Raw genomic sequence first — 15,861 nt, forward strand, 5'->3', positions numbered from 1 at the left:
GCTGCTGTTTTTAAAGAGTGTTGTTTAATTTAATTTAATCTAATTTAATTTGTTCATTTTTATATACTGCAGATCATTATCCTAAAGTCTTGCTTCACACTCCAGCTCGGTAGGTGGCGGTATGGCACCTGTAGTTGGTCTGCCAGCCGCCATTAAATCCAATAGAAGAAGAGCCCACTCAGCAGCAGCAGCCGTATTATTATAACAGAGATTTCTCTGCTGAAGGTACAGAACTCTACTGCACCTTTACACTGTTTAAAACTCTTAAAATATTCTCTAACTGCAGTGCTGTGAAACTGGCACGCTGGTAGCAGCAGATAATCATGCTAACAGTCGGAGGCAGGAGGCAATGTAACGCTAATTATGCGCTTAATAACGTGATTTTTATGCAGAAAAATAAAATAGTATCTTAGTCGATGATCTTTTGACACTGTGGACCCATTTTAATACATAGTGTGAAAGGAAAGTCGCTAATTGAGGGTGTAAACAGGCTATGTTCTCTTCAGTTCTTCCTCTCAGTGGATAAATAACTCATCTCATAGCTAATCACTTTTTCTGGGTTTGAGGTGATTGTGTTGTGTTTCAGGCAGGCTAATGCCAGCCCTCAGTCTGTCATTTTGTAAAACAAACCTGTAAACTGACCTGAGATCAGAATTATGATCTCTGTATGACTGAGTGTTACCCCTCAGCTCAGCTATTTTTTGACCTCTTGAATAAAACCGGTAGCAAAAGGTTAAAACACAGACAATCTACTTTTTATCTGAGATGCAACAACTAGCTAACTAGTTATCTAGCTAGCCTAGTCCTTTGCCATCTCCCAATTAAAAAAACTCAGTAAAGCTATTCTAATCATGAATTTACCTCAGTATTGCATTTTTAGTCATGCATTTACCTCAGTAGTGCAGTTTTAGTCATTCATTTACTTCACTAGTACAGTTTTAGTCATACATTTACATCACCAGTGAAGTTTTAGTCATACTTTTACTTCACTAGTGCAGTTTTTATCATACATTTATGCAGTAGTGCAGTTTTAGTCATATATTTATGTCGGTAGTGCAGTTTTAGTAATTTGTTTACCTCAGTAGTGCTATCCTAATTATAAAGTTATCTCCGTAAAGCTATTCACATCGTCAATATACATCAGTAGTCCTGCTTTAGTCATATATCTACCTTAGTAGTGCAGTTTTCGTCATACACATTCACCTTAGTAGAGCTATTCTAATCATGAATTCATCTCAGTAGTGCTATTCCAATTATAAATGTATCTCATTAAAGCTGTTCTCATCATAAATATATGTCAATATTCCTGTTTTAGTCATGTATCTACCTTAGTTGTGCAGTTTCAGTCATACATTACCTCAGTAAAGCTGTTCTACTCATGAAAATACATCAGTAGTGCAGCTTTAGGCATACAACTACCTCAGTAGAGCTATTCTCATCATGAATGTACCTTATCAGAGCAGAGCTAGCCAAGTTAAGAATTTACCTCAGTAAAGCTATTCTAATTATACATTTCTCCATTTGCCAGTCGACGCCACTCCATACTGGTTGTATTAATAAGGATGCCTCCAGTTTGTATTTGTTTGAAGTAGCATTAGAAACAACCAGCTGGGAATAATATGTCCCCTGTTGCAGTCAAATACTAGGTGAACTATTGGAATTTGGCAGCCTCAAATACTGCTATATCATTCAGGATTGTAGCTAATTTTAACTGCTTGTTTGAGTTTGTTGCTTTGTAAATCGTCATCATAGTATTTAATATTTAACTGTAATAATCCTAGAGGAATTCCTTAATTTTGTCACCACTAGCTTTGGACATTTTTTCTGCTAACTTTTTCTTTTCTTTTTTTTTTTTTTTTTACTTTTTCAGAAAGTAATGATCTCCTGTTCTTCTCCTGTTGCTGGTACACATTTAGTTCCACAAATGCAAAGAATCTTCATCAAGAAGAACTATTAAAACTGGAAGATTCAGAATGAGAGAATATGATGTCGATAGACTCCAGTACCCTAAAAACATTCCCTGCTACTCAACACACCAATGCATCTCCTGGACAAACTAAAGAGAAATCTCACCAGTGCTCTGAGTGTGGAAAGTGGTTTACTAGTCAGTGTATTCTCCAAACACACCAGCGTGTTCACACTGGAGAGAAACCCTTTCACTGCTCAGTCTGTGGGAAGAGTTTTAGTCAGCAGGGTAGTCTCCGAACACACCAGCGCATTCACACTGGAGAAAAACCTTATGAGTGCTCAGACTGTGGGAAACGTTTTAATCAGCAGGGTCATCTCCAATTACACCAGTGTATTCACACTGGAGAGGAACCGTATTATTGCTCAGAGTGTGGGAAGAGTTTTAGTGCGAGAGGTTCCCTGACAAAACACCAGCGCATTCACACTGGAGAGAAACCGTATCACTGTTTAGAGTGTGGAAAGAAATTTAGACTGAGTGGTGCCCTCACAAAACACCAGCGCATTCACACTGGAGAGAAACCATATCAGTGCTCAGAGTGTGGAAAGTGTTTTACTACACAATGTAAGCTTCAGGCACACCAGCGAATTCACACCGGAGATAAACCTTACCTCTGCTTGGAATGTGGGAAAAGTTTTGGTACACAGGGAAATCTGCTAAAACATCAGCGCATTCACACTGGCGAGAAACCATATCACTGTTCATATTGTAGGAAGAGCTTCAATCACCAGGTTTCTCTGCAAAAACATCAGCGCATTCACACTGGAGAGAAACCACATTCCTGCTTAGCGTGTGGAAAGAGGTTTAGAGAAAGGCATACCCTGATGGTACACCAGCGCATTCACACTGGAGAAAGGCCGTATCAGTGTTCCAAGTGTGACAAGAGTTTTAAACACCAGATTTCTCTACGAATACATCAGCTCATTCACACTGGAGAGAAACCGTTTTCTTGCTCAGAATGTGGGAAGGGTTTTCGAGAGAGAGGTTCCCTGATTGTGCACCAGCGCATTCACAGTGGAGAGAAACCGTATCCCTGCTCAGAGTGTGGGAAAACTTTTAGAGTGAGTGGTTCCCTTATAAAACACCAGCGCATTCACACTGGAGATAAACCATATCACTGTTCGGAGTGTAAAAAAGGTTTTACCACACAGTGTTCTCTCCAAAATCACCTGCGCAGTCATACTGGAGAAATACCTCATCGCTGTTTGGAGTGTGGGAAAAGTTTTAGTACACACGGTAATCTTCAAATTCACCAGAGCATTCACAATGGAGAGAAACCGTATCACTGCTTAATTTGTGGGAAAAAATTTTGTCAAAAGGGTAATCTTCAAACTCACCAACGTGTTCACACGGGAGAGAAACCGTATCAGTGCTCAGACTGTGGGAAGAGTTTTAGTCAGCAGGGTCCTTTTCAAATACACCAGCGCATCCACACTGGAGAGAAACCGTATCCCTGCACAAAGTGTGGGAAGACTTTTAGAGTGAGTGGTGCCCTTATGAACCACAAGCGCATTCACACTGAAAAGAAACTGTTTTCCTGCTCAGAGTGTGGGAAGACTTTTAGACTGAGTGGTGCCCTTATGAAACACCAGCTCATTCACACTGGAGAGAAACCATATCACTGCTCGGAGTGTGGAAAAGTTTTTACCACACAGTGTTCTCTTCAAAATCACCTGCGCAGTCATACTGGAGAAATACCTCATCGCTGTTTGCAGTGTGGGAAAACTTTTAGTACACACGGTAATCTTCAAATACACCAGCGCATTCACAATGGAGAGAAACCGTATCACTGCTCAGTTTGTGGGAAAAGTTTTAGTCAGAAGGGTAATCTTCAAACTCACCAACGTGTTCACACGGGAGAGAAACCGTATCAGTGCACAGACTGTGGGAAGAGTTTTAGTCAGCAGGGTCCTTTTCAAATACACCAGCGCATTCACACTGGAGAGAAACCCTATCAATGCTTGGAGTGTGGTAAGAGTTTTAGGGACAGAAGTAGTCAAAAGTATCATAAGCGCATTCACCATAGAACAAATCAGTAATATTGCTCTGATTTTCAGTTTTAAATTCAGATACTTACAAATATGTTTGGCAGTAAAATAATAAGACATTTTTTATTTATATGGCACCTTCTCTAAGAGCTCAAAGCACTTAAAAACATTAGGTAAAAACAGATTGTGTTGTCATTTTGGAATTTGTGCTATGTTTTACAACCTCTTTTTTTCCAAGGCAGTAATGAATTGGGTTTTTTTTTTTCGTCAAAAAATTGCAGTCATACTGCAGTAATCATATAAACATAGAGCACACATATTTTGTATACATCATTATAATTGAATTCAGTTCACTTCAAATCTATTTATATTGTGCTTTTTACAATAGATGTTCTCACAAAGAAGCTTTACAGAGATCCAGATCCAAGCCTCAATTAAGAAATGCAATGGCAGTTGCAAGACTTAAGAAAACTTACTTTTCTTTAGAATTATTTGATTCATAATGAAAAGAAAATCCTATAATCGCTGTGTATTAATTTGTATGGGTTTCCTCTGTTCTGTGTAGAGATCCTATAATCGCTGTGTATTAATTTGTATGGGTTTCCTCTGTTCTGTGTAGAGATGATTAACCTTTCAACATATTTGTAAGAATGCATTCAGAATAAACATAACACTTGTGAACTGGCCAGATGAAGATTGTGTTTTTAGTGAATGATATCTTCAGAGAAGAAATCATTCAGGATTGTGGACCTTTCAAGAGTCAGAACCTTAATCACCTTCTGCTGTGATATGAGGGACTAAAGTTAAGAGGCTTTTCTGGCACACCAACAATGTACAATGTACAAAAGTACACAGTGGAGTAATATTATATTCTCCTGGCACCATGGTACAACATGGAGAAACACAAGACATGTTTAAAGCATCCTACTTAAGTACATAAAGGTGAGATAAGTTGAATCGTTTTCACTGAGTAAATGTTCCAGGAATCTTTATTTTCATTTAATAATACTCCCATCACCATGTTTAAAAGCTACTCTTTTTTTACCTATTTTAATCACCTTTAAGTCTAACTGTGCAGACTTTATTTAAAAAAATGCCTGCACTTTCTACATGGTTCATTTTAAATGTTATAAACATGTTCACTGAATGCTGTGTGTTTATACAGGCTGACTAGGCTTTTCCATTTCCTCATATTGATCATCACCTGGAAGAACAGGACAAATCTCAACAAGAAGTTACTGGGTGTAAGGGCTAGAAACCGTGTTCTACACAGTGCAAAGCTCAGAACACCAGACCAGAAGATACCATCCTGAAGAATGTCATGTGTGGGTACACACACCCCAATAGCTTGTGATTACAGATGGTATAGTACCACCTTTTCCAGTGCCAGTGTGGAAACCTCGATCATTGACTCACTGTTTAAATACCTGTGGCTTCGGTTATCACATGGTCTTCTTTGTCTTGCTTCCTGTTCTGCTACAAACAGTTCTGTGATATTGAGAACACACAACCTGCCTTTAATGTTTTATCTAAATTCTGTTCAGTGCTTTTGATGCCAAAGTGATATTTTTTTCTTTTGATAGTTAATGTTAATTCTGTTTTTTTTATGTTTGGGTTTGTACTGTCATGCTTGACCAGCTAAAGTAGGGCCACTCAAAGCTGTAAATAAAAATAATGCATGGAATGAACCTGTAGAAGAATTATTCTTCAGCATGTTCTTGTCTCTTTGTGAAAAGGGATAATCTATATATAATGAGTAATTTGATGATTATTAGTATAGTTAGATAATAGATAATAAATATAGTATAGATAAATAAATAGTAATGAGATAATTTGTAAGTGAGGCCTTGCTGATGAGGTTGCAAGAGTACAGTCAGAAACAGATGGCTGATTGGGGGTCTTCACATAGTTACCATGGTATATGGAAGGTCAAGTGCTTGCTATGTTCTGTACAGTGGTTGCTAAATTGCTCAATAGCTGCTTCATTTCTCTAATATAGACCAGTGCAAAGGCCGCCATGCCACAGTCGGCCCTTTTGGATTTTGATAATTGGCTAATCTGCTGCTCTGTGCTACTCTGTTTACACACTGAACACCAAAGTGCAGCCTTTACTGCTCGCGGCCATGCAACTCCGTTTATTGCATGAACATCACACTGAAAACACTGTTTACTTACACGCTAGTCTGGAACACAGAACCCTCTTGCTGTATTTAGTTTCTAGCTCCTGCACCAGACCGCTCTCACCAATCAGGGGAGACAACATGCTCACATAGTTTATTGCAGACATCCCAAGTTGCAAAAACTAATTTAACTAATGTATATATAGTCACATTATATACTCACCTCAACATGCCTTTTGCAATCATTTAGTCCCCCGTGGGCAATGCTAAAATCATATTTACAAACTGTACAGCCGCAAAACTTTCATTGTTTTTTACTTTTACCAGACATGGTAGTCATCCCGTCCAGGAAGAGAAAAAACACATTGCCCGCCCACATTAAAAACTGATTGGCTGACTTGCAGACCCTTTGCAGAGAACAGGCCAATCAGAACCCTCTCTGTTTTGCACTTGCTTCATGAATATGCACACAAGGGGAGCGCCTTTCTCTACCTCTCTTTAAGAGAAGTGATTGGGAAAAAGTCTGTGTCGCTTGCGTGCGCGTGTTAGATTCCGGCAGTGGTGTGCAGCAAGGCCCTTCTATATGGAACGCCCTTTGGGTCTTTACGTCTACATTGACGTCCGTGTTAACACGTCCAATTTGAACGTCTTAAGACGGCAAATCTTACCGTGTTAACACGTTACTTTTGGACGTCTTAAGACGTTTAGATGATAGTACTTCCATACTATTGGTTGCCTCAAATGTACCCACCCCTTGTTGATGTAGTGTTTGCGTTGTGGTCACGTGGGCTCTACGCTGTGGTCACATGTGCTTTATGTTGTGGTCACATGGGCTCTACGTAGGCTGTTTCTGAGGATACGTATCCATCACGTGTCTTATACGCAGCTGTGAAGTTGTAATCGGAATGGTCCATGTGTGCCGGGTGGGTTTATCTGTGAGAGTAATTTGGGGCGAGGTCAGGGTGGGTCTTTGGAGGGGCTTTTTTTTTGCAGTGTTTGGATTCCCCCCCTCAGGTGTGAGTGCAGTGGTAGCACCCAATTTTAAAGTTACGTGTTAACGCGGCACATTTTGCCGTCTTAAGACGTTGTTACGTGTTAACACGGTAAGATTTGCCGTCTTAAGACGTTCAAATTGGACGTGTTAACACGGACGTCAATGTAGACGTAAAGACCCAAAGGGCGTTCCATACTTCTAGCCCTTCAGAGAAGGGGTGACAATAGGTGCATGTAAATAATTTCATAATATTTAAAAAAACAGCAACTAATTCAAAGCATTAGCCTGCGTTTTTCACTTCCTACAGGACTCTTATCTGACTGACAGCTAATTTTGAGAAGGGTGTAGTAGTGCTCGTACGGCTTCCGTGTCTAAGTGGTTTTTCCCTATGAGAAAAATGAATGGGCTTTTCAAAAACCCGCCTCTGTCACATTCTGTGGTAAATAAATCTGTTCAGACCCCTGTACGTTTTATTCTGTGTACATTTTACTCCTGAACATCAGTGGATCCTCTGAATTTCGAGATTGTTTAAGGGTCGTAATGAGAAAAATGCTAACTTTAAGCTAATGCTACAGCACTGGAGTGAACTGAACTCCCGGCGCTGCTGCAGAGATTAGCAGGGGACTCTTTTCGGCGTAACACCAGAGAACTCCGGCCGTTAGGAGCTTTTTACACACAAGCTGATCAAACTAATGAACTAACTGCACTGCAGGAGAGCTGAGAGTGTCACAGCGTTAAATTACTAAAACAGGTCAGTGATACTCCAGAACCAGCTGTAACACGTTTTAACATTTACCCTCTTTATTATGCAGTGAAATAAATGGGTGTTTCTGGTTGGTTGTCGGGCAGGTGAGGGCAGGTAGTTAGTTGATTAGTTAGTTGTTAGTTGATTATTTGGGTCAGGTGTTGTAATTAGTATAAACTAATGACCGCAATTAAATACTAAATCCTTCGGGGAAGTGCTGCCGAACTGAGAGCCATTTTCTCTTATTATCTGCCCCTTAAAGCTCTAACACAGACTGCACTGCTCAACATTACACTGCTCAACATTACTGAAAGAGTTTTCACCTGTTTAAATGCTTTAATGATCCTCTGTGAAGAAACATAATAATCCAAAACGCTTTCTGATGGGAGTTCACTGGTGTTGTGCAGAATCAAGCCCGAGTCATTTTCCAGCCGCGGTGCTGTGACGTCAGTTAAGCATTAGCTTAACGTTAGCATTTTTCTGATTACTCCCCTTAAATGATTTCGAAATTCAGAGGATCCAGTGATATTTAGGAGGTAAATTTACACAGAATAAAACGTACAGGGTTCCGAACATATTTATTTACCACAGAATGTGGCAGAGGCCAGTTTTTGAAAAGCCCATTGAAATCCCGTATTGACTTGGACGGCTTAGACGCGGAACCCCAAAGAAGCCCCAAATATGGGCATAAACAACATGGCGCCGACTACAAAATGACGACACGACTTCAGTGGTCTATTAGCAAAGTCGCAGGACAATCTAACCAATCAGATTCATGATTTTCACTACGGGGGCGGGGCCATGACTGTCTAACCCCTATCTCGGCGCTCTGCTGAAGGGGCTACGCATTGGTTAGTGTAAAGCGGAGATCATGCTGGATTAGTTCAATAGTTTGCCAACTATCATGGAATTGCAACGGTGAATGAGACAGATATGTCATCATATTTAAAAGCCTTTTTAAAGGCTGCCCTTCAATGTGAAACTATTAAACACAACGATAGGCCGACTGACTGGTGAGTTTTTGTGTGTATTTAATGTTTTGGCTGACCTGGCGTCTTGTAGCCATACAAATGAGTGATATTTGTTGGCCGGCTGTACTTGTAGGAAAATTAAGCATTGATTTTGTAGCTGTATTTTTGGGCTGTTAATGTGCATTAAGCTCATATAACTAAGTCGAAACAGTACTTCGTGTGACCCCGGGGGGGAGGGGGAGGGGGGGGTTGGGGTGATGTGCTGGCGCAGTACTTCAGGTGAGAACGGGGGGGGGGGGGGGGGGGGGTTCTGGCGCAGTACTTCAGGTGAGAACGAGGGGTGTTGCTGGCGGAATTTGACATAAAATAGCGCGTGCATCGCGTGGGGGACAAAAACTTTACAGTGTTTCCCAATTTAGGGGCTGCATCCTTCAGAGGCTGTATTCGAAGACAGATTGCGTCACAGCTGCGCAGTAATACACCGCCTCTGTGGGTCGCATCCTTCATAGTATGCTGCCTGTGAATTGGGACACACCCCGACACGAGCTGACTCTAGAAAGGAAATATGCACGTGAGGCGCAATATTTTGACGGCACCCCCCATGAAGCCAGACGGCACCCCAGGGTGCCGCGGCACCCTGGTTGAGAAACACTGCTATAGTCTTCTTCTTTAAGGAAAACCTGGAATTAGCCTGGCCCGAGCTGATTTTATACTTTAAAATGAACTGGCAACATGGTATAATGAGCCATTTTGCACAAAAAAGCCACTGTTCAAGTGTGATTTCGAAGAACTTTTTCATGTTGGGCCAGAACAAATACACATCAGATGAAGAGAACTACTCTCCCACTTTGAGGAAAACCTAGAATTAGCCTGGCTCGAGCTGATTTTATACTTTAAAATGAACTGGCAACATAGCATACCGATCCATAATGCACAATTTTTTTTATGTTAAGCTGATGTTCTAGTGTGATTTTGAAAGACTTTTTCATGTTGGGCCAGAACAAATACACATCAGATGAAGAGAACTACTCTCCCACTTTGAGGAAAACCTGGAATTAGCCTGGCTCGAGCTGATTTTATACTTTAAAATTAACTGGCAACATAGCATACCGATCCATAATACACAAAAATTGAATATAAAGCCAGTAGTTCCATTGTGATTTTGACAGACTTTTTCATCTTGGACCAGACCAAATACACATGATCTGAAGAGTACTAGTCTTCTACTTTAAGGAAAACCTGGAATTAGCCTGGCCTGAGGTGATTTTTTACTTTAAAATGAACTGGCAACATAGCATACCGATCCATAATGCACAAAAAAAATTAATATAAAGCTGATGTTCCAGTGTGATTTTGAAAGACTTTTTAATCTTGGGCCAGACCAAATACACATGATCTGAAGAGTTATAGTCTTCTGCTTTAAGGAAAACTTGGAATTAGCCTGGCCCGAGCTGATTTTATACTTTAAAATTAACTGGCAACATGGTATAACAAGCCATTTTGCACAAAAAAGCCACTGTTCCAGTACAATTTTGAAGGACTTTTTCATGTTGGGCCAGAACAAATACACATGATCTGAAGAGTACTAGACTTCTACTTTAAGGAAAACCTGGAATTAGCCTGGCCTGAGCTGATTTTATACTTTAAAATGAACTGGCAACATAGCATACCGATCCATAATGCACAATTTTTTTTATGTTAAGCTGATGTTCTAGTGTGATTTTGAAAGACTTTTTCATGTTGGGCCAGACCAAATACACATGATCTGAAGAGAACTAGTCTTCTACTTTAAGGAAAACCTGGAACTAACCTGGCCTGAGCTGATTTTATACTTTAAAATGAACTGGCAACGTGGCATACCGATCCATAATGCACAAAAAATATAAATGAAGCTGATGTTCTAGTGTGATTTTCAAGGACTTTTTAATCTTGGGCCAGACCAAATACACATGATCTGAAGAGTAATAGTCTTCTGCTTTAAGGAAAACTTGGAATTAGCCTGGCCCGAGCTGATTTTATACTTTAAAATTAACTGGCAACATGGTATAACAAGCCATTTTGCACAAAAAGGCACTGTTCCAGTACAATTTTGAAGGACTTTTTCATGTTGGGCCAGAACAAATACACATGATCTGAAGAGTACTAGACTTCTACTTTAAGGAAAACCTGGAATTAGCCTGGCCTGAGCTGATTTTATACTTTAAAATGAACTGGCAACATGGCATACCGATCCATAATGCACAAAAAATATATATGAAGCTGATGTTCTAGTGTGATTTTCAAGGACTTTTTTATCTTCGGCCAGACCAAATACACATGATCTGAAGAGTAATAGTCTTCTACTTTAAGAAAAACTTGGAACTAACCTGGCCCGAGCGGATTTTATACTTTAAAATGAACTGGCAACATGGAATACCGATCCATAATGAACAAAAAAGCCACTGTTCCAGTACAATTTTGAAGAACTTTTTCATCTTGGGCCAGGCCATATACACATGGTTTGAAGAGTACTAGTCTTCTTCTTTAAGAAAAACCTGAAATTAGCCTGGCCCGAGCTGATTTTATACTGTAAAATGAATTAGCAACATGGCATGCGAGCCATAATACACAAAAATTGAATATAAAGCCAGTAGTTCCATTGTGATTTTGACAGACTTTTTCATCTTGGACCAGACCAAATACTCATGATCTGAAGAGTTATAGTATTCTGCTTTAAGGAAAACTTGTAATTAGCCTTGCCCGAGCTGATTTTATACTTTAAAACTAACTGGCAACATGGCATACCGATCCATAATGCACAAAAATTTTTATATAAAGCTGATGTTCTAGTGTGATTTTGAAGGACTTTTTATTCTTGAGCCAGACCAAATACACATGATCTAAAGAGTACTAGTCTTCTACTTTAAGGAAAACCTGGAATTAGCCTGGCCCAAGCTGATTTTATACTTTAAAATGAACTGGCAACATAGCATACCGATCCATAATGCACAATTTTTTTTATGTAAAGTGTACACGCCTGTAAGACCAGGCTCCCCACCGTAGGGTATTAACTAACTAGCTAAACAGGCTACTCTAAAAGGCTATTTCTTGGCTTGTTTTCAGATCAAAACATGTTAATTTTTTTTTTCTTTTTAATGGTGCAGTCGAAAAACAGTCACACATATCTGATTATGTCTGATTACAGGGTTTTATTATTTCACAATGATGTAAATGTAGCTTTTCAGTCTGCTAATATACACAACATACTTCCAATGAATAATTTACACTATTTGAAGTAAATCTGTAAAATAAACAAGAATTTAAACTTGATACGGGTTAAGATGATCAGAGTGAACTACACACTTCAATGGTCCGAAACAACTACAGCCAACATAATGTACACTGCAGTTTATACAGTAGTATTTCACATTCCTGGGTTTTTGAGAAAACTCATGCGCTCACTCATTCATACAGTCATAAACACATACACATATTCAAACACATCACTACAACAATTCCATATTTAACCCATATTTAACTAAAAGATGTATCCACAGTAAAATCTCTAAAACACAGGACTGTTTAGTCCATTAGTGAAACGGAAAGAGGCATCTTATAAAAAAATAAGACTGAAATAAGGAGCAGCAGCAGTAAGCAGTGACTGCAGCACCTCCAGCCATTGCTGTATTTAAACATGTGCATAGATAAAAATATATATATATGAACATGTTGCTCTGATCACTGATTAAGAATTTATCATTTTGATATATTTGATACAAAACAAGATGGGCCAAATGCATTTGTTCCTTATTTACATGTCAGCTGTCTGCACTGGAGGGATACTGATTGGTACTCTTCCTGATGTTCATTATTGCTATATTATAGACATTATTAAGGCCAACTCATGGTAATCAGTGATTCTGATGATCTGCTCTCATGGTTTATCTGTATGGAGTAGTGAGTCAGTAAGGGAAAATGTATGTGCACTCGGTCAGAAACAGCTTGTAACAGAATGAAATGAGTTAAAGGAGTGCTGCTTTTCATCCACAAGGCCCAGAGCTCAGCTGGAAGGTGCTGGGTCAGTAAATATCAGGCACTTCGGAATAATCCCGGCTCCAGTAAGCGGTGGAGAACAGCCAGTCTGGAGTATTGTTGTGGGGGTTCGGACCTTGATGGAACCACCTAGAAATCAAAGTCAGACAGCGCTGTTATCAGACAAACCAACGTTTCACCATTAAACAGTATTTGTATTCCTGCAAAAACATGTATTTCCAATTTTGATACTTTTTGACCAATTTTTAATCAAATTACTTGGAATAAAATCATTGTTTTTTACTTGCATTAAAAGTTAAGATGATTTTGTGTGGTAGCGATACACAAAATACAATAAGTTGCAGTTTGTTTGATATTAAGAAGCACTACTACCTGGTTGCATGCCTGGGGGGGTTAACCCTTTAAAGCCAAGTATCATATTTGAGTTTTTTGAGTCCTCTTTAACATCCATGTTAATAATCAACTACAAGAGTATCAATGCACTGCAAATCACAAAAATAACATTTAGGGCCTTATTTTAGCATTTACAGGAACAGCAATGTTATTCTATATTCCTAAAATATCAAATATTCTAAAAAAAAGTTATATATTTAGAATGTTTTAATCTTTTTTAAAATAACAGGTTATACGCTCAATCAAAAACTTCAATTTTCTGGTAACTATTTGACGGATCAGGCTTTAAAAGGTTAATTAATATTGTGTATAATTTACCTTATTACCACAAAGCACAGCAGTACAAACAAAATCAATCACATGCACACAAGCACACAATTTTTACAATATAACGTGGCTAGTGATAGTGATACACAAACAGACACACACTGCATTCAGAGCACACACCCAGGGTGGTGGGTAGCCACCTCAGCCGAGGATGTCAGTTCTAGGAATAGAACCAACAACATTTTCGTCTCAAACCCATTTCATTACGTGGTGCCCCAAATTGCTACATTTTTTATTATTATTATTATTATTATTATTATTATTATTATTATTATAAATGATTAATATAATGACGTGTTGTGATTCTGTTTTTCAGTACTGTATCGATTCTTATAAACAGTTTACATAAAAATTGTATGGTGATGGATTGGATTGGATCTTGGTTTATATGAAAGGCTGTTGTAAACGCCAGTGCCTCAATCCATCAGTCTATTTTATCTACAGACAATCTGGGAATGTGCTAATCGCCTACATTAGCCACACCGTGCTTTAAAGATTCCATTCATAAACACACAAAACCATAAACCACTTCAGCAAACAAGCAACACGCAGTTCAAACCTGGGGCCTCTGCACAGCACAGCAAGCCACCAGACACACGATGATACAAAAAGAGGTTTTAGTGTGAGCCACAAGAACACAAGTTCCACAATCTAGTTTCTATTTACAATAACAGACTCTGACAGAAGGGCTGACAGAAGGAGATGTGAGTAAAATTTCATCATTTGTGTGATTTGAAGGAAAAGCTGCTGTACCTCGCCTTCCAGTCCTCATCAGACTTGGAGCGGTTCTTCCGTGCTGCTCGCTGCTTCTCTTCCAGACGCTTCTTCTCCTGACTCGCCTGGTCTGTGGGCAATTGTGAAGGTGAAAAATTATGCAAACCAATAAAGCCAAGAATGCATCTGTGTTCAATGTCTGCAGGTATGTTTGGAATCAGAATCTCCAAAACAGCAACTTCACAGGAGGACAAAAAAAGTGTAAAAGAATGTTTCATATGGGGATTAATGATTTTTGCATGATAATGACCAAATGAACATCAATAATGAGTTCAAATAAATCAAATATCAAGAGAATTAAATCAAACTATGAGGTCCCTATCTTACACTCTGCACAAGGTGCACCACGATACTCATTATTATTTTACACCCCGCCAACAGTCTGTTTGCGCGCCTTCCTTCTGCATTGTTTAAATAGCAACAGTGCTTGTGAATATATCTACTTTGTCTCGTATTGCTCATATTTTTACTGGCAGCATACAACCGTGTGCGACCAGCTGTAAATGGGTTGTGTCCCTAATAACGTGCCTGTTTAAAACCATGCATCCTCTATAGCCCTGCAATTCTGAAGTGTACGGTTGTTTCTGGTTGAGAGTACGCTGTGCAAAATTGGCTGCCGCTTCTCACCAGCATGTGTGTGGAATGTAATTGTAAGTGTCCTTGAGTGCCTTAAGTGTCAAAAAGTTATAAATGTGATATAAAGTAAGTAAACAGTATGATCCGGGATTTGATCATTTATCGGTAAATATACATTTAAAAAAAGTCTAATGTTTAATTCTAAATCTTGATCTTATGCCAGGGACTGCTCACCAATGTCTCCATTCTCCATGGCACGAATGTCAGGTCTAAGTCTGCAGTCTGTTTTAGGAATCACAGCCTCGATCTCTTCATCCAGTTCATTCAGCTGCATGGCAAACGAGGTGAAACTGTACATCTGCAACAGATAAAGTAGAGATGATCAGATGAGAACCAGCATGCATGTGTGTGCACTTCCTAATAATTGCATTCTGTAATTTGAGTGAATGAATGACAAGGGTGTGAATTAGTAAAAGGGTCACCTGAGCAGAGTTAGCTGGTCGGGGGTCGATCTTCCACAGGAGCTGGCTACCTGGAATCACCTCCAGAGAGTCGCCTCCTTGCTGTGGGCTCTCCTCGGCCTCAGCACTGGATCCCTGATCAGCAAGCAAAATATAATCAGAACTTATAAATCAAATATTCATCAAATCAGCTCCAGTGATCATAGAGTAGAAATCTGTAGCTTTGTAATCACAGACTGTAGTTCTGTATCAGTTTTCTACAACACACACAAACTAACACACTAATCACCATTATTCTATTTAATACATTTCCTTGACAATGCTGTAGCAAGCCAAACACTCAGTGCCTATAATACAAATCTATTGATATTATAATAACAATGCAAAATATTTATAAATTAAAAGGGCAATTAATTGTAAGTAATTTTAATTAGGTATAAAAGGAGGATTTATTCATTTACTGTAGAAATTGCATCTTTATTATTTCTCCTCCACTGGTAAAAAATATTAAACA

The 15,861-nt window shown here is 39.1% G+C and overlaps 2 protein-coding genes across 4 annotated transcripts in view; one reads left to right on the forward strand and one right to left on the reverse strand.

Annotated features, from left to right (window-relative positions):
* The first annotated feature begins 84 nt into the window (after positions 1-84).
* LOC103034435 (gastrula zinc finger protein XlCGF57.1) lies at positions 85-5,638 on the forward strand. Of its 3 annotated transcripts, none has more exons than XR_002649939.2 (3): positions 85-225; positions 1,871-4,896; positions 5,120-5,638. XR_002649939.2 is itself a non-coding variant. In XM_022669630.2 (3 exons), exons 2-3 carry the CDS (start codon positions 1,984-1,986, stop codon positions 5,122-5,124), a joined length of 1,959 nt encoding a protein of 652 aa, XP_022525351.2. In that variant the 5' UTR covers positions 85-225; positions 1,871-1,983; the 3' UTR covers positions 5,125-5,638. The 3 variants fall into 3 exon arrangements, 2 of the variants coding, with proteins under 2 accessions (XP_022525351.2, XP_015458807.3); XM_022669630.2 differs by having other exon boundaries at positions 1,871-3,937; XM_015603321.3 differs by having other exon boundaries at positions 1,871-5,638.
* Positions 5,639-11,952: 6,314 nt separating this feature from the next.
* Positions 11,953-15,861, reverse strand: part of osbpl1a (oxysterol binding protein-like 1A) — a 33,519-nt gene continuing 29,610 nt past the window's right edge. Inside the window, exons 25-28 of the mRNA XM_007240098.4 lie at positions 15,369-15,482; positions 15,121-15,244; positions 14,290-14,380; positions 11,953-12,945 (exon numbers count right to left, since the gene is read on the reverse strand). Coding sequence (XP_007240160.3) covers positions 12,843-12,945; positions 14,290-14,380; positions 15,121-15,244; positions 15,369-15,482 — 432 coding nt within the window. The 3' untranslated portion in view covers positions 11,953-12,842. The remainder of the gene's footprint in view (positions 12,946-14,289; positions 14,381-15,120; positions 15,245-15,368; positions 15,483-15,861) is intronic.

Source organism: Astyanax mexicanus, chromosome 16, assembly GCF_023375975.1.
Source record: "Astyanax mexicanus isolate ESR-SI-001 chromosome 16, AstMex3_surface, whole genome shotgun sequence".
NCBI classification, from domain to species: Eukaryota; Metazoa; Chordata; class Actinopteri; order Characiformes; family Acestrorhamphidae; genus Astyanax; species Astyanax mexicanus.